Genomic DNA, 18019 nt, shown 5'->3' on the forward strand with positions numbered 1-18019 from the left:
CGTGAGTTCTAATACATCTTCTAGGCAAAATGAGCCCCCCCATAATATATAATGGATCTGTCAGCTAATTAATTAATAGTGCTGTTCCATCAGAATTCTGCACTGAAATTCATTTCTCAAAAGAGCAAACAGATTTTTTACATTTAATTTTAAAAATCTGACATGGGGCTAGACATATTGTCAGTTTCCCAGGTACCCCCAGTCATGTGACTTGTGCTCTGATAAACTACAGTCACTCTTTACTGCTGTACTGCAAGTTGAAGTGATTTTCCCCCCCCAGCAGCCTAACAACAGAACAATGGGAAGGTAACCAGATAACAGCTCCCTAACACAAGATAACTGCTGCCTGGTAGATCTAAGAACAACACTCCGTAGTAAAATCCAGGTCCCACTGCGACACATTCAGTTATATTGAGTAGGAGAAACAACAGCCTGCCAGAAAGCAGTTCCATCCCAAAGTGCTGGCTCTTTCTAAAAGCACATGACCAGGCAAAATTACCTGAGATGGCTGCCTACACACCAATATTATTAATTTTTAGGTTCTTTTAGAAAGGAAATGTGCAGGTAAAAATAAATGGTTTACATGATCACATTGCTCTGATGTATGTGTGCTTATAACACGAACTATAAAAACACATTGTTTGCACTGTGGCATTTACATAACATTTATTTTGACAGCAGACAGTTAAGGCACAAGAAAGATATGGCAGACTTGATTAAGCAGCGTTACATAGTACAGAATATCAGGTAGTTTGTGTTGTCGCAGGGGATCGATAGCAAAGGCCCTTACATTTTTGTAACTTAACTGGTGCTTCTTTGGTTAAGTATGTCAATTTGTAAAGTAAAGTTACCTACATTTGTGTTAAACCTCAAACAACTGGGCAAGGCAAGTTTCCCCATATGATACAGATTCAGCAGTGTAAGGTTTGTTTGGTGTAGAATCTTGTAATGTAATGAGAGTTTCCCCTATGTTTGATTATTCTTTTTCCTTTCTTGCCTTTCAGCGTCTTGGGGCACATTTTGATGATTATTCTGGTGAATCATTTTACAAAGAGAAATCACAGGAGGTCCTGAAGCAGCTTGAAAGCAAAGGATTGCTACTGAAAACAGAGTAAGGCTTATTTAAATGGTTTAAAGTTGAATCATTATACAAATAAAAACTGGTTAAATAGATAGGCTGTGCAGATGAAAAATGTTTTCAATATAGTTAGTTAGCCAAAAATGTAATGTATAAAGGCTGGAGTGACTGGTTGTCTAACATAATAGCCAGAACACTACTCCCTCCTGTCTCTTGGTTTCCATTTGACTTGATGAGGGACCACATGGGTCATATCTGCTGCTTTTGAATCTGAGCTGCATGCTAAGAATCAATTGCAAACTCACTGAACATGTATGTCCCATGTGGCCCCAGTAAAGGTGCTGACTAACTAGAGAGCTAAAAAGCAGGAAGTGGTATTCTGACTTATGTTAGACATCCACTCTAAACTTTATACATTACATTTTTGGCTAACTAACTATATTAGAAACATTTTTTATTTTGCACATCTGTTTACCCAGTTTATATTTTTACACTGGACTGTTCCTTTAAGACTTGTAAAGTCTTGTAAATGATATTTAAATATATAGTGAATTTCCCCTCTTCCACTTTAAGGGACCTGGCAAATTGAATATGTTTTGTTGCTAACACTTATTCTCCTCACCAGCATGGGTTACAGAGCATTCATGCAGTTACATTCCTACTTGCATTAATGCAAATAGCTGGTCGTAAAACAGATGCAGCAAAATGTCCTGTCTGCTGTTATTCTTAATTGAAAGTGTGATCGCTTGCCTTAGACTTTTTAGTCTTTTTAAAACTGTGATGTGTATATCCATTCAGAAGTCTTAGTATACAGTATTTCAGTAGAAGTATGAGAGAGAAAAGAAAGGTTTGCAAAAGGATCAAAAAACACTCCACTTTTAAAATCTTTAAATCTTATATGGGAATAGTAAACATACCTATATTAAAAAAATGTGTGACGGTGTGACAGAAGTTTACCTTTAATACAATAGTGTTTTTTCTGTATTTTGTAGTAAGGGCACTGTAATTGATCTATCAGAAGAAGGAAACCTTTCATCCTACTCAACTGTGATGCGAAGCGATGGAACATCCCTGTATATTACAAGGTACATATGCCCTGCACCTTAAATACATTTAAATACACCTTAATACAGATTTTACACGCCAGAGCTCAAACAGGCTTCAAAATGCTCAGGAGTAAAAACCATAAGGCTTGTTTTGTGCCTATAATGCACAAAAATAACATATACAGTGCAAATAACATTTGGATCACTTACCTACCTCAATATGCTTAGGGGTTGACATTGCTAGACATCTCTGTTAAGTATTGAGATATTGGCATTGATCACTGTTAGTTATATATTTCTACTGAATAAACATTGTCAAGATATGTTTCATGAGTGTAAAATTGTATGGATTAAAGCACTGTTTGCATTATCTTGCATTAAACGATTTACATATAGGGAAAAAAATTCACATAGACAATTTGTTTTCAAAACGCCTCTTTTTCATTTTCAGAGATGTGGCTGCTGCAGTTGATCGAATGGAAAGATACAACTTTGACGAGATGATTTATGTGGTATGTAGCTAAAATCACTTATAAAATATTTTGCTTCGATATAAAGTTCAACAATGCAAACATTTATATGTCAGTCAAAATTTGAGTAATTAGTTATAGCTACATAGTTGCTAACTGCCCTGGGAATTGTTCCAGCATGTATAAAGTTTAGAGCTGAAGGTGGAATTTAAGATAAAGAATATTGTGTATGGAGAAGTATTGAGACTCATCTGTGCAAAAGTTAAAATAGGAAATTAAGAACAGGAAAAATAACAGGCATGCCAGGGAGAAGGAATCTGAGAAAAATGATCAACCCTTAGTTTGTAGTTTTTTTAGCTGAACCCACCAACTTGCTGATAAACACGTGGTCCTGTGGATTTTGGGGATCCTGCACAAGAAATCCTATCTTGCTTTATGGCAGGGATTCTAGATATAACCTCAAAACCAGTGTCCCATAAGGTAAATTAAGGATTAATTAGCCTTTATTTAGCTCATTAACACTTACTAAACTGCTGTTTGGAATGCTTGTGACAGATTTAGGACAATGAGAAACACTGGTATTTGTTACCTGCATTTTGTCTCGACTACAAAACACCAGAAAATATACTGCCATAGACAATACTGATGAGAATTGGCACTATTAAGACACGCTAATTGCTAAAAATGTATACAAAGGTATGAACCTGTAATGTTAAAGTCTGTAAAATCTGAACTTCGGTGAGATAATTTAAAAATCTGCTTCAGGCAGTACTTTTTATCACAGAGACAACAAACTAACTTATTATAGTTCCCAGACACAAGTGCATGAGCACTAATGGGTGCAAAATTGCATCCCCTTAGCACCCATTTACATAGCAAACAATTGCATCTAGGGCATTGCTGCACTGTGCACCCTGCACATAATTAAAAAAAACTGGTCCAAGGTGGAGATTGCAGTGCTGTCTGATGCAAAGAAGCCTTGTATTTAACACTTCTTTTCATTTTGAAATTTGATGTGAAGCAGACTATGAGTTTTAGTCTTTCTCTGCTGCTGTACTGCAAGTTGGAATGATGTCAAACACCCAGAGGCAAATGTGGTCAGTTGATCAACAGAACAATGGGCATCTAAAAAGATAACTAGTCTCCCTGATCCTCTCTCCTGAAAGATTCAACTATGACTGAGAAGATTCAGCTTATTTCTTAGCTGCTACCACTGCTTTGCTTTGGGCTAATGGCATGTGCTGGTGGACAAAAGTGACTCATATAATAGTTGTGGAATGGCCAAAACAACCAGTGATACCTCCCTTACATTGTAAGAATAAACACATTAGGGCTTTTTGTTGCCCACAGGACATCTTTCAGCTTTCTTAAAAGCTGTAGGTTTAGCATTTTTCATTAGATCAAAAATCGCCTGCACTGCTGAAAATGATTCTGAGCACCACCTATGGGTGGGTTTGAGAATATCACCTAGCAAGAGAAACAGAAGTGGTGTCAAATACCATCTGCAGCTGCTTGAAAGTACTTCCATGAGCTTTTTCTTCAAGCATAGGATAATGCATAACAAACGGAGATGGCTACCCATAAATAAGTAATAAAACTTTAAAAATAAAATATTAGTTTGAAAATAAAACATTTTTGCAATTCAAACAGTGTAATATTATATTAAAACCATAATAATAATAATAATAATGAACTATAATGACATTTTCAATGATTACCTTTCTATTAAACCACAAAGGTTTGCTTGGTTTTACTAAGTGTTTCTAAGGGAAATATAATCCTTACATCAGCCTGCTCTTAATGCCAGTCAAGCCAACAACGGTCTGATCCCAAACTTCAGCACCATACTTCCACTGAACCCTGAACCATTAGGAAAATGGGAAAATTTGTTTTGAATGAAATCAAAATAGTAAATGAATTATGTGTGTTCTGATGCAGCATTGGATTGTTACTGGTGTTTAGTCTTTTTAATTGTCGACTGGTCAGTATTTTTAACATTCATTGGTTTTGCTTGAAGACAGACAAAAGTCAGAAGAATCATTTTCAACAGCTATTCAAAATTTTGAAGATTATGGGAAAAGATCAAGCAGATCGGTGAGCTTTTAAACATTCATTTTAGAAAATTCCAGTCTCCTTGAAGCATAGGATTTATGATAAAAGTGAACATTCTATTAATGATGCTATACAAACTACTCTTAAAGGAGAAATCAATCTGTCTGGAAAAAAAAAACCTACCCCCACCCAGGGTAGCCCTCCCTCCCTCCCCCCCCAGGTAACTACCCTCCCCGGGGGAGATGCTCCATACTTATGCCTCGGCGCAGATTCTTCCAGCGAAGTTCCACGCGTCCATCTTTCGGCTCCTCGGTAAGCTGACTGAGAGATCGGCAATTTACGTGTAATTCCGCGCATGCGCAGTTGTCGCACACTGGCAAACTGTGCATGCGCAGAAATACTGATCTCTCAGTCAGCTTACAGAGGACGCAGAAAATGGATGCGTGGAACTTCGCTGGAAGAATCTGTGCCGAGGGGTAAGTATGGAGTATGGGGCATCTCCCCGGGGGGGGGGTAGTTAGCCTGGGGGGAGGAGGGAGGGCTACCTAGTGGTAGGGTTTTTTTCCCCACAGGTTGATTTCTCCTTCAAGAGCTGTTTGTATAGTATCATTAAGTATCACACTTTGGCCAAAATATGTAAGCTCACATGCCACGTAAAGGCCCCTCATTGTACGTGAGTCCTATATTATCTGTGAGCATTCTAAGTTTGTAGTGCATTTAAAATCGAGTCCCCCAGCAACCAGTGTGACTGAGTAGTAAGACCATTGTGCACTTTCCCTTCACTCTCTAGTGAGAGAGCAGGGAGGTTTTAAGCCCCAGTCAATTAACAAACACTTGTAAATAATTCCCTTCCGACACTATCTATTAGCATTCTACGTTTGTAGTGCATTTAAAAAATGTACACTTGACAAATGGTCCTCCCTGACACTTGTGTGGTTTTCCTTGCACTCTGCTAATAAAACAAATCTATGTACCAATGTATGTGTTGTAGCGGAGGCTTTGGCTTGGAGAGACTTTTAAGTAGTTCTGAGAGCCAGCGCTTCATGCTCCCTAATTCAGTGTTTGCAAGAAAGTATAATATTGGAAGACAATAGCAATAATTCGAAACACCGCTTTTTGTAGAATAATGTTCTACAACTCACAAGCTCATGATACTTTCTTTGTTAATACTAAATTGCCAACTAAGACATAGGTGTTTTACCTTCCCCTGTTGAAAACTAAATAGGCTTTAGCTCTTCCATTCAAGCCCAACCCTCCCCATTCTGCATTACAATGTAACCAGACACCCTGGGGCAAATTCACTAAGCGCCGAAGCGCCTAACGCTAGCGTGAATTCGCTAGCGTTGGGCATTTTAGTTACTTCGCCGATTCACTAACAGACGCTGGCGTAACTTCACTAGTGTTACTTCGCACCCTTACGCCTGGCGAAGTTACGCAACGGATGTAACCACGCAAATTCACTAACGCGATAGGCTGAAAAAGATCGAAAAAATTTTTGGGGCTCCCCTCCTTCCCCCCTATATTTCCTAACTCATGGCAACTTAACTATACAGTGGGCACATGTGTAGGGCAAAATAAAAATTGTATTTGATGTTTTGAAGGTTTCCCAGGCTTGTGTAGTGCTGCTACGAATACTTCCATTGAAATTTGAATTTGGTGCCGTATGCAAATTAACCATCGCTAGCTTAACTTCGCTTTGCTTGGCAAATTAACGCTAGCGCAACTTCGCAACCTTACACTACCCCTGAGCGCAACTTCGCATTTTAGTGAATTTGCGTAGCGCTGGCGAAAATACGCCTGGCGAAGTGCGGCGAAGCGGACTCCAGCGCAACTACGAATCTTAGTGAATGTCCCATCCTGTCTCTCAAGGATATTTTCCAGGATTCAGACTGGTATTCCCATTAATTCAGTAGAAAATTCACACACTTTTTTTTGTATTATGGAAAAACGACTTTTTTTACAGCATTTAGCAGCATAGCAAGTTGTTTGCACAAAGTGCCTTAATGTTCTAATAGTGTTTGCTTGTGTTATGTATTCCTAACCTCATTTCACATTGCTTTATGATGTATGGTGGTTTTATAGGTTAGCACAACTTTCCATTTTACTTTCCATTAATCTATGTCACAAGTGTGAACTTCTGTTGATCCCTTTCCCATAGAAAGGTTTCTGAGCCCTTGCACTAAAGTCTAAACTCATACATTCTTGTAAACCTGTGGTAGGATACATTTTATTTCTGAATGTCTTATGTTGAATGCCATGTGCAGTCATACATGTATGTAGGTTGCTCCATATATTGGTTTCAATAAAATGTTTTATACCCTTTTCATTTTAGCTGCCAACATGTACCTTTTGGCCTAGTTCAGGGGATGAAAACAAGAAGAGGAGAGGTGGTTTTTCTGGAAGATGTATTGGATGAAGCTCGGTCCAGGATGTTGCAAAATATGGCAGCAAGTGAAAGTAAGACTTTCTAATCAGAAATGCAGGGCATTCATATATTTAGAAATTAAAGGGGTTGCTCGCCAACCCTTTGAAAGTTGCTCCCAGTTGCCTCAAAGCATATTTGTTAAGCTTTAGTTCTCCTTTAATCTGTGTTGTGTTAGCTCTGTGGTATTTGGTCCATATTACAGTTTGACATGTTTTACATATTCCACTGTATATTTAAAGTTACTCTCTATTGACACACAGACTTATTTCTATATATTTTTTCTCTTTAGCAAGTAAACAACTTGATGACCCTTCTGATACCGCTGAAAAGATAGGGATTGCTGCTCTCATTGTACAGGTAAAGCATTTGTGTAACATGAATGTGTATAGTGCCATAAATGTACACAATGGGTCACAAAATCATAATAGACAAAAAGTCAAAAATATGAAACTGCCATAATACTGGAACTTGCAAGTGCATATTTAATAAGGTTAAACGGTAAGAGGGCTTAATAGTAAAGCATATATAATGATGATGTAAATGATTATGCTCACTTAACACACTTGTTTTAACATCTACAAATTCCTGGTATTGCTGTGCTTTTGAGAGCTGTACCTCTCTCAGATACAATACTTGGCCAAAGAGCACATTTGCTGTTGGGGCAGCATACAATCCCAGATCATTGCCATGCACACAGGGTCACTGGCCAATTAAATTAAGCTGTCTGTTTTTGAAGTGGAAGCGTAGTGGCTGATCTGAATCTTGTGGTGGCAGAGGTTCCCCAAAGTCTAGCCATGCATGTAAATATGAACCAACAGTATTCTGGATGTTACTGTTGTAAGTCTAATTAGAGTTGTCAAATTACTGGTGTATAGGAACAAAGCAACAATTTCTTCAACTGATGTCTGATCATGGCTTGGCCAAATATTGACCAGTCTGACTAGAAAATCTCTTTGGACTGTTTGGATAGTCTTTTCCGAATACTCTGCATAGACTATGTATATAGTCAGATTATTATCCTAGATTATATTAGCAAAATTGGCATTCGAAACAAGTGATTCTCTTAGGGTAGAGGCACATGATGCTATTTAGGGGAGATTAGTCACCCAGCAACAAACCGCCTCTTCTTCGGGCAACTAATCTCCCCGCAATGCCTTCATGCTGGCTAGAATCGAGATCACCGACGGGATGCCACTCTTCGTTTTCCGAAGTCGTTTGAAGTTTCCTCGTGAGGCAAGTTAGGGCAACTTCAGAAAACGAAGCACTCTGAGTGCTATCCTGCTGGCAATTTAGACTCTAGCTGTCAGGAAGGCTTTTTTCGCGGAGATTAGTCGCCCGAAGAAGAGGCGATTTGTTGCCGGACGACTAAATCTCCCCAAATCTTAGCATGTGCCCTTACCCTTACTAGTTGGACGTCTCCAATCTACTGCATTCTTTGCATGCTAAATTTGTGAAGCAATCACATATAATATCTATAGCCTAATTGACGAATCCCTTTTATAATCTGTTTCAGGATTTCAAGGGGCAGCTTGTATCCGACTACCACTTTGACTGGGATCAGGCCCTACAGAGTACTGGAGATACTGGTGTCTTTTTGCAGTATACTCATGCAAGGCTGCACAGGTAAGCACAAGTAATGATATATTTAGGTGGAAAGCAGTGGAAACAAATAGAACTTTCTCACGGTTTGCTTTTACTGTAGGGAAAACTACACTGTAACTGATAAAATATACATGTGTACACACATTTGTCACAATACATTATGTTAGCTAACAGGATCTTGTAGCCTGCACAGCTCACAGTGGAGAAATATATAAACTTGAAGTTGCTTTGTTACTGTGTTACTGTAAAAAAAACTACTTTGAGTGAGTGGGTCATATTCTTTCCAGAATACCTGTGACTGCGTTTGACACTAAGAGAATTACTTGTTTTGAATGCCAATGTTGTTAATCTTTGGTGAGCCAAACTGGAAAAATAGTCCAATAGGCTAATAATCTGACTATATACATAGACTATGCAGACTCTTCGGGAAAGACTATATAAATGTTCCAAAGAGATTTTCTAGTCAGACTGGTCAGTATTTGGCCAAGCCCTGATCAGATATCAGTTGAAGAAATTGTTGCTTTGTTTGCTGTTTGCTTTTTTTTAACTGTAAAATAAATTACCTTAGAACAAAACTATAGGCATATCAGCTGAGGAAAAAGGTAAAGAAGTAATTGTTTCACCAGCATTGGCAGATCCCACCATGTGGTGCAGTCTGGATCTGTAAAAAAGTGTAAGGGGAACTGTAAGAAAGGTAAGGACCTGCTCACACCGAACTTTGGCTCTGTTCTCGAAATCAGGCAGAGAGAAGCGTATCTGTTCTCTCCTGCAGCTCTGTATAGCTACACTGACAGGCACAGCTTCAGCCTGAGTACAAGTACATGGAGTGGAGCAAAATTAGCCATTTTCAAGTGATAGCTGTTCCTTGGACCCACAGTGCCTCAGTGTATATATACGGAGCTGCAGAATTGAGCAGAGCCAATGCTCGGTGTGACCAAGGGATTCTGTCATGATTTTTATGATGTCGTTTTTATGTCTAAATTACACTGTTTACACTGCAAATAATTCACTCTACAATATAAAATTTCAGTCCTGAACCAGCAAGTGTATTTTTTTTAGTTGAAATATTGATGTGTAGGCAGCCATCTCAGGCCATTTTGCCTGGTCATGTGCTTTCAGAAAGAGCCAGCACTTTAGGATAGAACTGCTTTCTGGTAGGCTGTTGTTTCTCCTACTCAATGTAACTGAATGCGTCGCAGTGGGACCTGGATTTTACTATTGAGTGCTGTTCTTAGATCTACCAGGGAGCTGTTATCTTGTGTTAGGGGGCTGCTACCTGGTTACCTTCCCATTGTTACTGATGGGCGGGAGGGAAGGGGTGATATCACTAAAATTTGCAGTACAGCAGTATAGAGTGACTGAAATTTATCAGAGCACATCATATGACTGGGGGCAGCTGCGAAACTTACAATATGTCTGGCCCCATGTCAGATTTCAAAATTAAATATAAAAAAATCTTTTTGCTCTTTTAAGAAATGGATTTCAGTGCAGAATTCTGCTGGAGCAGCACTAATAACTGATGTGTTTTGAAAAAAACATTTTTTCCCATCACAGTATTCCTTTAAGGTGTGGCATGATAGGTTCTTTCAGCAAGGATTTAAAAATAAATGAGTTAAAGTACTTTGTTTAATGTGTTTATTGACCTAATAAGTCATCCACAATAAAGAGCAAACACTTGACTCATACATCAAATTATTTTCCATTGAGGAGGTTCCTATATTATATGGCTGTGCAGTTGAACTGAGTTCATATCCTGGTGCACATTGCTTCTGGCGAGACCCTCTTGGAATGGGCAGTAGCTTGTTTCTTATAGTACTGTTATAGGAATGATGGAAAGGCTTCTCTTTCAGCTGCTTTCTTCATCCATTTGTGTGCATTAGCAGCTCAGTAATATTGCTTTTCTATTGTAAATGTCACCCAGTTTGTTTTTCATTAAAAGTAATGTTCTCATTTACTTTGTTCTCACAAAACTCATAGTGTCAGGATTACATTTTGGCAGTCCCCAGACTCTTGGTTCCAAGTGGCTTTGTGGGGAAGCCTGAGATATGACTGTCAGGAACCTGTTTTCAGTGTAAGTTCATCCATGCAGCTGTCTTTTTACAGCTGGCTGGTGGAATAAGCATTGGATGTTTGGGCGATGCTAACAGCTGTCAAAATTATAAATCTGCTGCTCCCTGTCCAAAGTTGAACAATGATCATTTTGAATATAATGAGATTAGAGGTTATGCATAGCTCTTAGAATTCATTTCCGCATTGTGGTTTATTATTATATTTTATTCAACATGAGATCTGAGTGATATTTTTGATTCACAACTGCTGCCCTGGTAATGCTGGCCATTGGTGTCCACATATAGGGGCACTGCCCCCCCCCTGGACTTGTACTTCATGCCTATCTTGCCCATGTGCATCTGTAATGGCACAGCCCGGGACCCTGCGGGAGAAGGCACTTACCCCACCACACGATCATCAGTGTCAGACTGGGACACCAGGGGCCCACTCTCAGTACTATTATTCTTCCTCTCCTTACTCAACCGCTATTCTCCTAGTCTCTTTTCTTAATAATATAATACTATCATCTATTATTCCAACTATTTAGTCTTTTTCTCATAAAAATAATGAATGACCATGAAATATGCCAAATGTTTAGCAGCATGAGGGCCCACTGACACCTGGGCCCACCGGGAGTTCTCTAGGTAATTACACCTGGTGAAAAGATTTTTATTATCATACCTCTTTTGTCTTTGTGTAATATGTAAGTGTATAGAATCCCTTTTGGTGTACTTATCTAGATGTGCCAGAAAGAATCCAAGTAGAGGTATCTCATTCCAGTGCTCTGACATACACACAATAGGCTTAACTTGTTCAAAAGTGTAGTCACATTTACAGTAGATATCACTTGCAAACAGAGATCAGAACTGTATGTCTAACTGCTGGCCTTGCTGTCATTTAACCACCCACAGTCTCAGTATTACCCTGTTGCTTTATCAGCTTTTTACAGAGGGAATTGTGTAATGCACTTTTAGCTTGTATAACCTTCCTCCATACAGTACAGCTAGCTATGTTCAACCCTGTGTTCATTCCAGGAGTCTGATTCTCAACAACTGTTTCATAAAAACTCTATAGATTATACCTTCTTACACTAATAAATGGGTGTGATAAAGGCTGGGCAGTGTCAAGTCTATATAAATATCCCACCTAATCCAGCAGCAACTCAGTATAACTTGCCTTTGTTATCATCTACTGAAGAGGCTAAATTAGAAGATTCCTTCCTAATTCCAGGGAATTTTAGACAACTAAGGTAAAAGAGCATGAGATGATGATTCTAAAACAGAATTTGGTTGCAGATCTGTATGTAACTGGTTTTCTCTCTAAATATTCAATTTCCATGGCTTCCTTAAACCAACACAGACCATCAGGGCCCTTCTAAACTGCGGGGCCGGCCATTTTCCAAAGGCCCAAAGGGAAGAGTTGTCCAAAGGCCAGTTAGGGTGAGATTTGGGAAGGATGTTTATTGGCTCTCAGTATTACATAGGTTCCTATAAGTCCTATGGAGCATAGTAGGACTGACACAGCAGTTATATGTTGTTTCAGTTTCATTGTTAGGAACCAAGGAGAAACATGACTAATGCGACCATTTCCTTTTCTATAAGAGCCTTACTCTAACTTCTCTCCCTCCCCCTCTATATGTTATCCCTGACAAATCCCTTGCCCAATACCCACAATAAAGATACACACAATGACTTTGTGGTTAATCTGTGTAATCCACAGCTTTATTAATAATTAGATAAACTGCGTTTTTTGATCGCAAGGAAGGCAAAAAACCTCTGAAAGCTAATTTCCTTCACTAGAGGCAAAAATTCCTTCCTGACCCCTTAAAGGCGATCAGATTTGCTCCCACGATCAATGCGCCACATTGAATCAAGGGAAGCGGAGGGAGGGGGAATATGGTAAAGTAAGGGACTGCGGTGAAGGAGAATATGGCAGCATAAACATGGGCACATTTAAGACGCACGCTGAATGCTGCATTCCTTTCCATTCCATTGGACCCTGGCAGACTGCAGACCCTGGCATTTGCAGTCTGAGGGATGGAATGAAAAGGAATGCAGAGTTTACCAAATGGCTTAAAGAAGTTCCTGTGTTTAACACCATATTTTGGATAAAGGGGAGGAACCACTGGTGGAACTACGGTGGCTGAAATCACCGCTGGTGAAAGTGCAGTGGATGAAGGGGGCATCACTGGTGGAATTGAGATGCCCCATACTTACTACTGTTTCCTGAGGATGTGGTGCCTAGACTGAGGTGCATCGGTATTTGGAACAGAGGAAACTGCTGGTGGTGCTGGTATCATGTGTCGTTTGTGAGTTATTCCGAGGACCATCTGTAAAACCAAACAAGATACCTTAGCAAGTGATATCTCTGTAAAATCCTTATACAGGTATAGGACCTGTTATCCAATATGCTTGGGACCTGGGGTTTTCTGGATAACGGATCTTTCTGTAATTTGGATCTTCATAGCTCAAGTCTACTAGAAAATCATGTAAACATTAAATAAACCCAATAGGATTGTTTTGCTTCCAATAACTATATCTTAGTTTGAATCAAGTACATGAAACTGTTTTATTATTACAGAGAAAAAGGAAATCATTTTTAAAAAATTGGATTAGTTGTATAAAATGAAGTCTATGGGAGATGGACTTTCCGTAATTCTGAGCTTCTTGGATAATGGGCTTCTGGATAACGGATCCCACACCTGTAATATTTAGGAGCACATTAAGCACAAATCAGGTGATTAAGCAAAATTTAATTATTGACCAAGTGTGGGAAAGAAAAGGATGGATTATATACTGCACCTGAATATCTCTCATTGTTCTTAATCAGTATGGCCTTGTTGATCTTCTCTAGTTCTTTGTAGAGGTGCTTCAGGTGGGCCTTGATGTATCTGTAGTCCTGCCAGAACTCGTTCTTAAGGAGTAATTTCCACCATTTTGTTATCTTCACACAGTCCTTGGCCATCCACAGATCGTAGAGTGCAAACCTGATGTCATTAGTGATCTTGTCCCTGATGCACTCGAGATAAGGGCCCGCGAGTGGATCCTCAAAATCCCTGATCTCAAAGATGTCCAGATCAGACGAGATCCACCGCGAGTGCTAGAAAAATGTAAGAAGCAAGAAAGCATTGAGGTCACGGCACACACTATGCTAAACCCTGTCAAATTTCTGTTTCATTGTATTTACACAGAAGATATGCCATGTTTAGCATTGGGTTAGCCCCTTCTTTAACCCCTTGGATACGTTTCTCAGCAGTCAGAAAATAAAATGAGGAAATTAGCTGTGAGCACCTTTACCTTTTCATAGCGCCACTGGTAGTAAAGCCTGCTACTTGCACTCATGCCCATCTTTGATGTTCCTGTAATATAAAATAGAGATATGGGAAAGTTAGAGTTAACGTAAAGATGTAAGACCCCCAAATAAACACAATAAAGAGCAGAGGTAAAAACAGCAGCATATTTACACCTTATTTAATAAGAACCCTTTTCATTCAGAAACTATGGTTTTAATATGGTTCCAATTAGAAACAAATGCTTACTTATGTATATAGAATGCCCCTCCCCACCAGCTCCCCATGTCCCCATTTTAAGACAATACCATCCCATTTTATTTGGTCCACAAATCAGCCCATTATTTCTGTCAGGGCCCTACTTTCCTCTGGATCTGCATTTACACAAAAAGGTAGACCTTGATGGACGTGTGTCTTTTTTCAGCCTCATCTACGGTGTAATACATAATACAGATGGGAACAGGGCCGCTATTAGAAATCACGGAGCCCCATACAACAAAATTTTCGGGGGCCCCCTGGGCCCCGCCCACACTTGCGCCCAAGCCCCACCCCAGATCCCTTGCCGCCAGGGCCCCCCATAAAAGTTTTTTTAAAAAAAGAATTAGTGCCAGGGCCCCCCTTACAAGTAAAAAAAATAGTGTCCTATAGAATATTAAAATAATACATTGGTGGTCAGGGGATTTAAAAAAAAACAAAACACAAATTGGTGGTCAGTAGAATTGAACTTATGGCTTCAGGACTACAACTTCGCCTCCTTTTCGTGACTTTGGGTCTTTTCGCGCTTCGGGAGTTCAGCTTCGGCTGTTTTCGTGACTTCGGGTCCTTTAGCTGTTCGGCTTTCGGCACTTCCGCATTTCGGCTGTTCGGGACTTGAAAAATGGCTTCACGGCTCGGGCGCTCTCAAGGAGGGCCCGGCTCTTTCAAAAGTGCAGCACTGCTCGGTCCCCCTTCATGCCCAGGCCCGGGACACTTGTCCCCCTCTCCCCCCCCTGATGGTGGCCCTGGATGGGAAAATGCAGGACCCTTACCTTCCTCCAAATAACCCACAATGGGTTGGGCAAGTTGTTCTTCTGCTCCTGATGAAAGTTGATAGTCTTTAAAAAGACTTTTGTGTTTCTTCTTTATCTCCTTCTGCTCCTGGGAATCGCTGAGAATCGCTGATAATCACTGGGAATTGCTGAGAATCACTAGGAATCGCTCGTATTTCACTTTATGGGGAGAGAAAGAGAGAGAAGAGATTGTTACTGAACCCTCTCTGCCATATACTGTATATCTGTATATACTGGATTTCCCTTAATAGTTCAATACTGCGCTACTGAATATGGTTGTGCCTTATAAATAACCAGTAGCACCAATCAGCAGCAACTTAAATAGAATGAAGGAGCTGATTGGGAGAGACAGAATTTATTGGTGCAATCAAGGGCCCTAGACACCCCTACTAACCAAGGTTGGGTCCTGGTGACACAATGCACAAACTAATAGTTAAATGAACACTTGGAATCACCCTCATTTATTTCTATGCCAATTGCTTTCACCAGGGCTCAATTAAATTGAATTTAGAAATGAACGGGAGTTATCATTTGGGAGTGAGCATTTGGTTGGCCATACACTGAACTGGAAATCACATGGGGACAAAACATCCCAAATCCCCCTCTGTGCCATTACTGTAAAGCTGTATGTTACTGGCAGGGTGTTATAGGGACAAAAGACACTGGTTCCCATTAGAGGCCCAGGTGAGTAATGGGCCCACTGCACCTAATTCTAGGTATGTAACTATTGTTCTGGTTTGTGCTACTTGTCTTTCTTCTCAGGTCCTCCCTTACCAATCATATACTCTAATGCTGAGGCCACTAGGATGAGTGATGAGTGGGACAGTTGGCCAATGGCAGTTGGAAAATGGCAGTTGGAAAATGGCAGTTGACATTAACAGCTAAAGAGCAGCAGAGTAAATGGTCTAACGCTTCAAAAGCTGTAACAAGTAAACAACACACGATATTCTATAACTACAAGTCAGCCACAGGGGGTGCTGGGAATTGTAGTTAAGGCACAGCTAGATAAGCACAGGTTTAGAGTCAGTGGGACAGCAAGTTCTCATGTTGTCTCACTCCCCTTAGCAATGGCACACAGGCAGATTTTGGGTACGTTGGCACCCACAAGTTTTAGTAGTTAGGTAAGGTGCAGGGCTGTCACCAGAAACCATTTTCAAGGCCCCATCATTGATTGTCCCCTTCATTGTAGTTGTACCCCTTTGTACCCCCTGATGGCTTATCACCAAAAATGCCTCCCCTTTTCCAATGAAATTGGAAAAGATGGAACTGGAAAGACAAACTAACATCTCCAATGGACAATTTCATAACAAGCACCTTCCCAGACAATTACAATAGCAGGCAATGGTGGGGCAATTTTGGGAGCTTTGGCTCTAGACTAAAGTCCGGACTGGGATTTAAAAATGGCCCTGGCATTTGAGACACACAGAGGCCCTCACAGCCCCCCCCAGCAGCCCAATAAATAGTTTTATGTCTAATACAGCACCCCCTTTGGCATTTGCCACAACCCACAGGTTGCCTGTCCGGGCCTGGCTCTAGTCCCTGAACTACTACAAATCATGGAAGCCACACTGCCCAAACTATCCCCTTGTATCATGGACTTTATGCCCCCCCCCCATAAAGTCTGTTCCACTTACCTCTGAATCCAGAAATGAAATACTGGTCACTTGTGCCTGAGCCGTTAAGTCACCTTCCCTAGCAGCTTTCAGCCAATCAGTGCTGAGCTGGGAGTGATGTCATCCTCAAGTAAGGCATGATATACCAGTAATTGGCAGCCAATCACATCAGTTACACACATGTGCATTTATGAAAATACAACAAATAGACATCAAACATAAGCAGTCATAGAACCAGGGCCACCATCAGAACTCATTGGTCCCTGACTGGACTCTCCCATGCCCAATGAATGAAGTTCCTGCTGAGATCTCCTCTCTTAGCCTATCAGCTACAACTCTGCTACTGGTTCTGGCTTTGAATGCTGGGAATTGTAGTTTAGCAGTGGCTAGAGAGATACAGTTATGGGATCACTGAGGCAGACAGTAGTATTCTGTTGGAATATGTTTTTTCACTTTACTAATTTGCAGCTTTTTATGTTTGAATTGGAATAGTTTTATTGTTTTAAATGTTCTACCTCCCTAGCAACCAGGCAGAGGCTTAAATAGACATAGAAAGGCATAGTATCCCTTGAAGCTTGCAGCCTATTGTCACTTGTCTATAGAGACTGAGACTAGCACCGAACAATATGCTTTAGTAGGGTGCAGCAGACCCAGCAAGGGCCTAAACATTCCCCCTATGCCGTGCACCCTAATACCTTACCATTCCCCCCCCCATCTCCGTCACCGGATTTCCAATGGAAATCCATGGCAGAGGCTGGGGAATCTTTTTTTTTTTTAATTTAAAAAATAAATGAATAGGCACCTGAGGGCCGCGCCCTAAAACCTGCTGCCTTAGGCACAGACGCCCCTTTCCTCTCCAAGAGATAACACGGCTCCTACATCAGAAGCAGTTTCTGGAAACCGCAGATATTTTGTTTGTACAATACTGTAGCAGGTGCTGAGGAAGGCATCCACCTTCTAATTAAATCTGACAAGGACAGTGTTTGCATGCAGTGCTTCCTTTAATGAGGACTGAGAGAAAAACTAATTGTTTGTTGCATAATATTTCTACACTCCCTCTCTCACACACACACACTCCCTCTCTCTCTCGCACACACACACTCCCTCTCTCTCTCGCACACACACACTCACACACACACACTTCATAATAGAGGATATTCTCTTGCCATATGTAAAAAAATGGACCAGAAAAATGGTGTTATGATAAAGCCCGCAACTTGGCGGGTGAAACGCGCGTCAGGCGCACTTTTTAGCTGCTGGCTAGGCAGGACTACTGATAGGGACCTTTAAGGGCTTAATTTAACGGACCGGGTGGGAACCAGTTGCGGGTGAAGGGGTTGGTGGCG

General features: G+C 40.5%; 1 protein-coding gene across 4 annotated transcripts in view; it reads left to right on the top strand.

The window, feature by feature from the left end:
- Nucleotides 1-18019, top strand: part of rars2.S (arginyl-tRNA synthetase 2, mitochondrial S homeolog) — a 31146-nt gene that overhangs the window by 8739 nt on the left and 4388 nt on the right. For all 4 annotated transcript variants that reach the window (XM_018264394.2, XM_018264393.2, NM_001091968.1 and 1 more), the window contains 7 exon segments: nt 1005-1111; nt 2071-2163; nt 2576-2636; nt 4612-4688; nt 6979-7103; nt 7361-7428; nt 8585-8694. In XM_018264394.2, the coding sequence (XP_018119883.1) occupies nt 1005-1111; nt 2071-2163; nt 2576-2636; nt 4612-4688; nt 6979-7103; nt 7361-7428; nt 8585-8694 (641 nt within the window).

This window comes from Xenopus laevis, chromosome 5S (assembly GCF_017654675.1).
Source record: "Xenopus laevis strain J_2021 chromosome 5S, Xenopus_laevis_v10.1, whole genome shotgun sequence".
In the NCBI taxonomy this organism is placed as follows: domain Eukaryota; kingdom Metazoa; phylum Chordata; class Amphibia; order Anura; family Pipidae; genus Xenopus; species Xenopus laevis.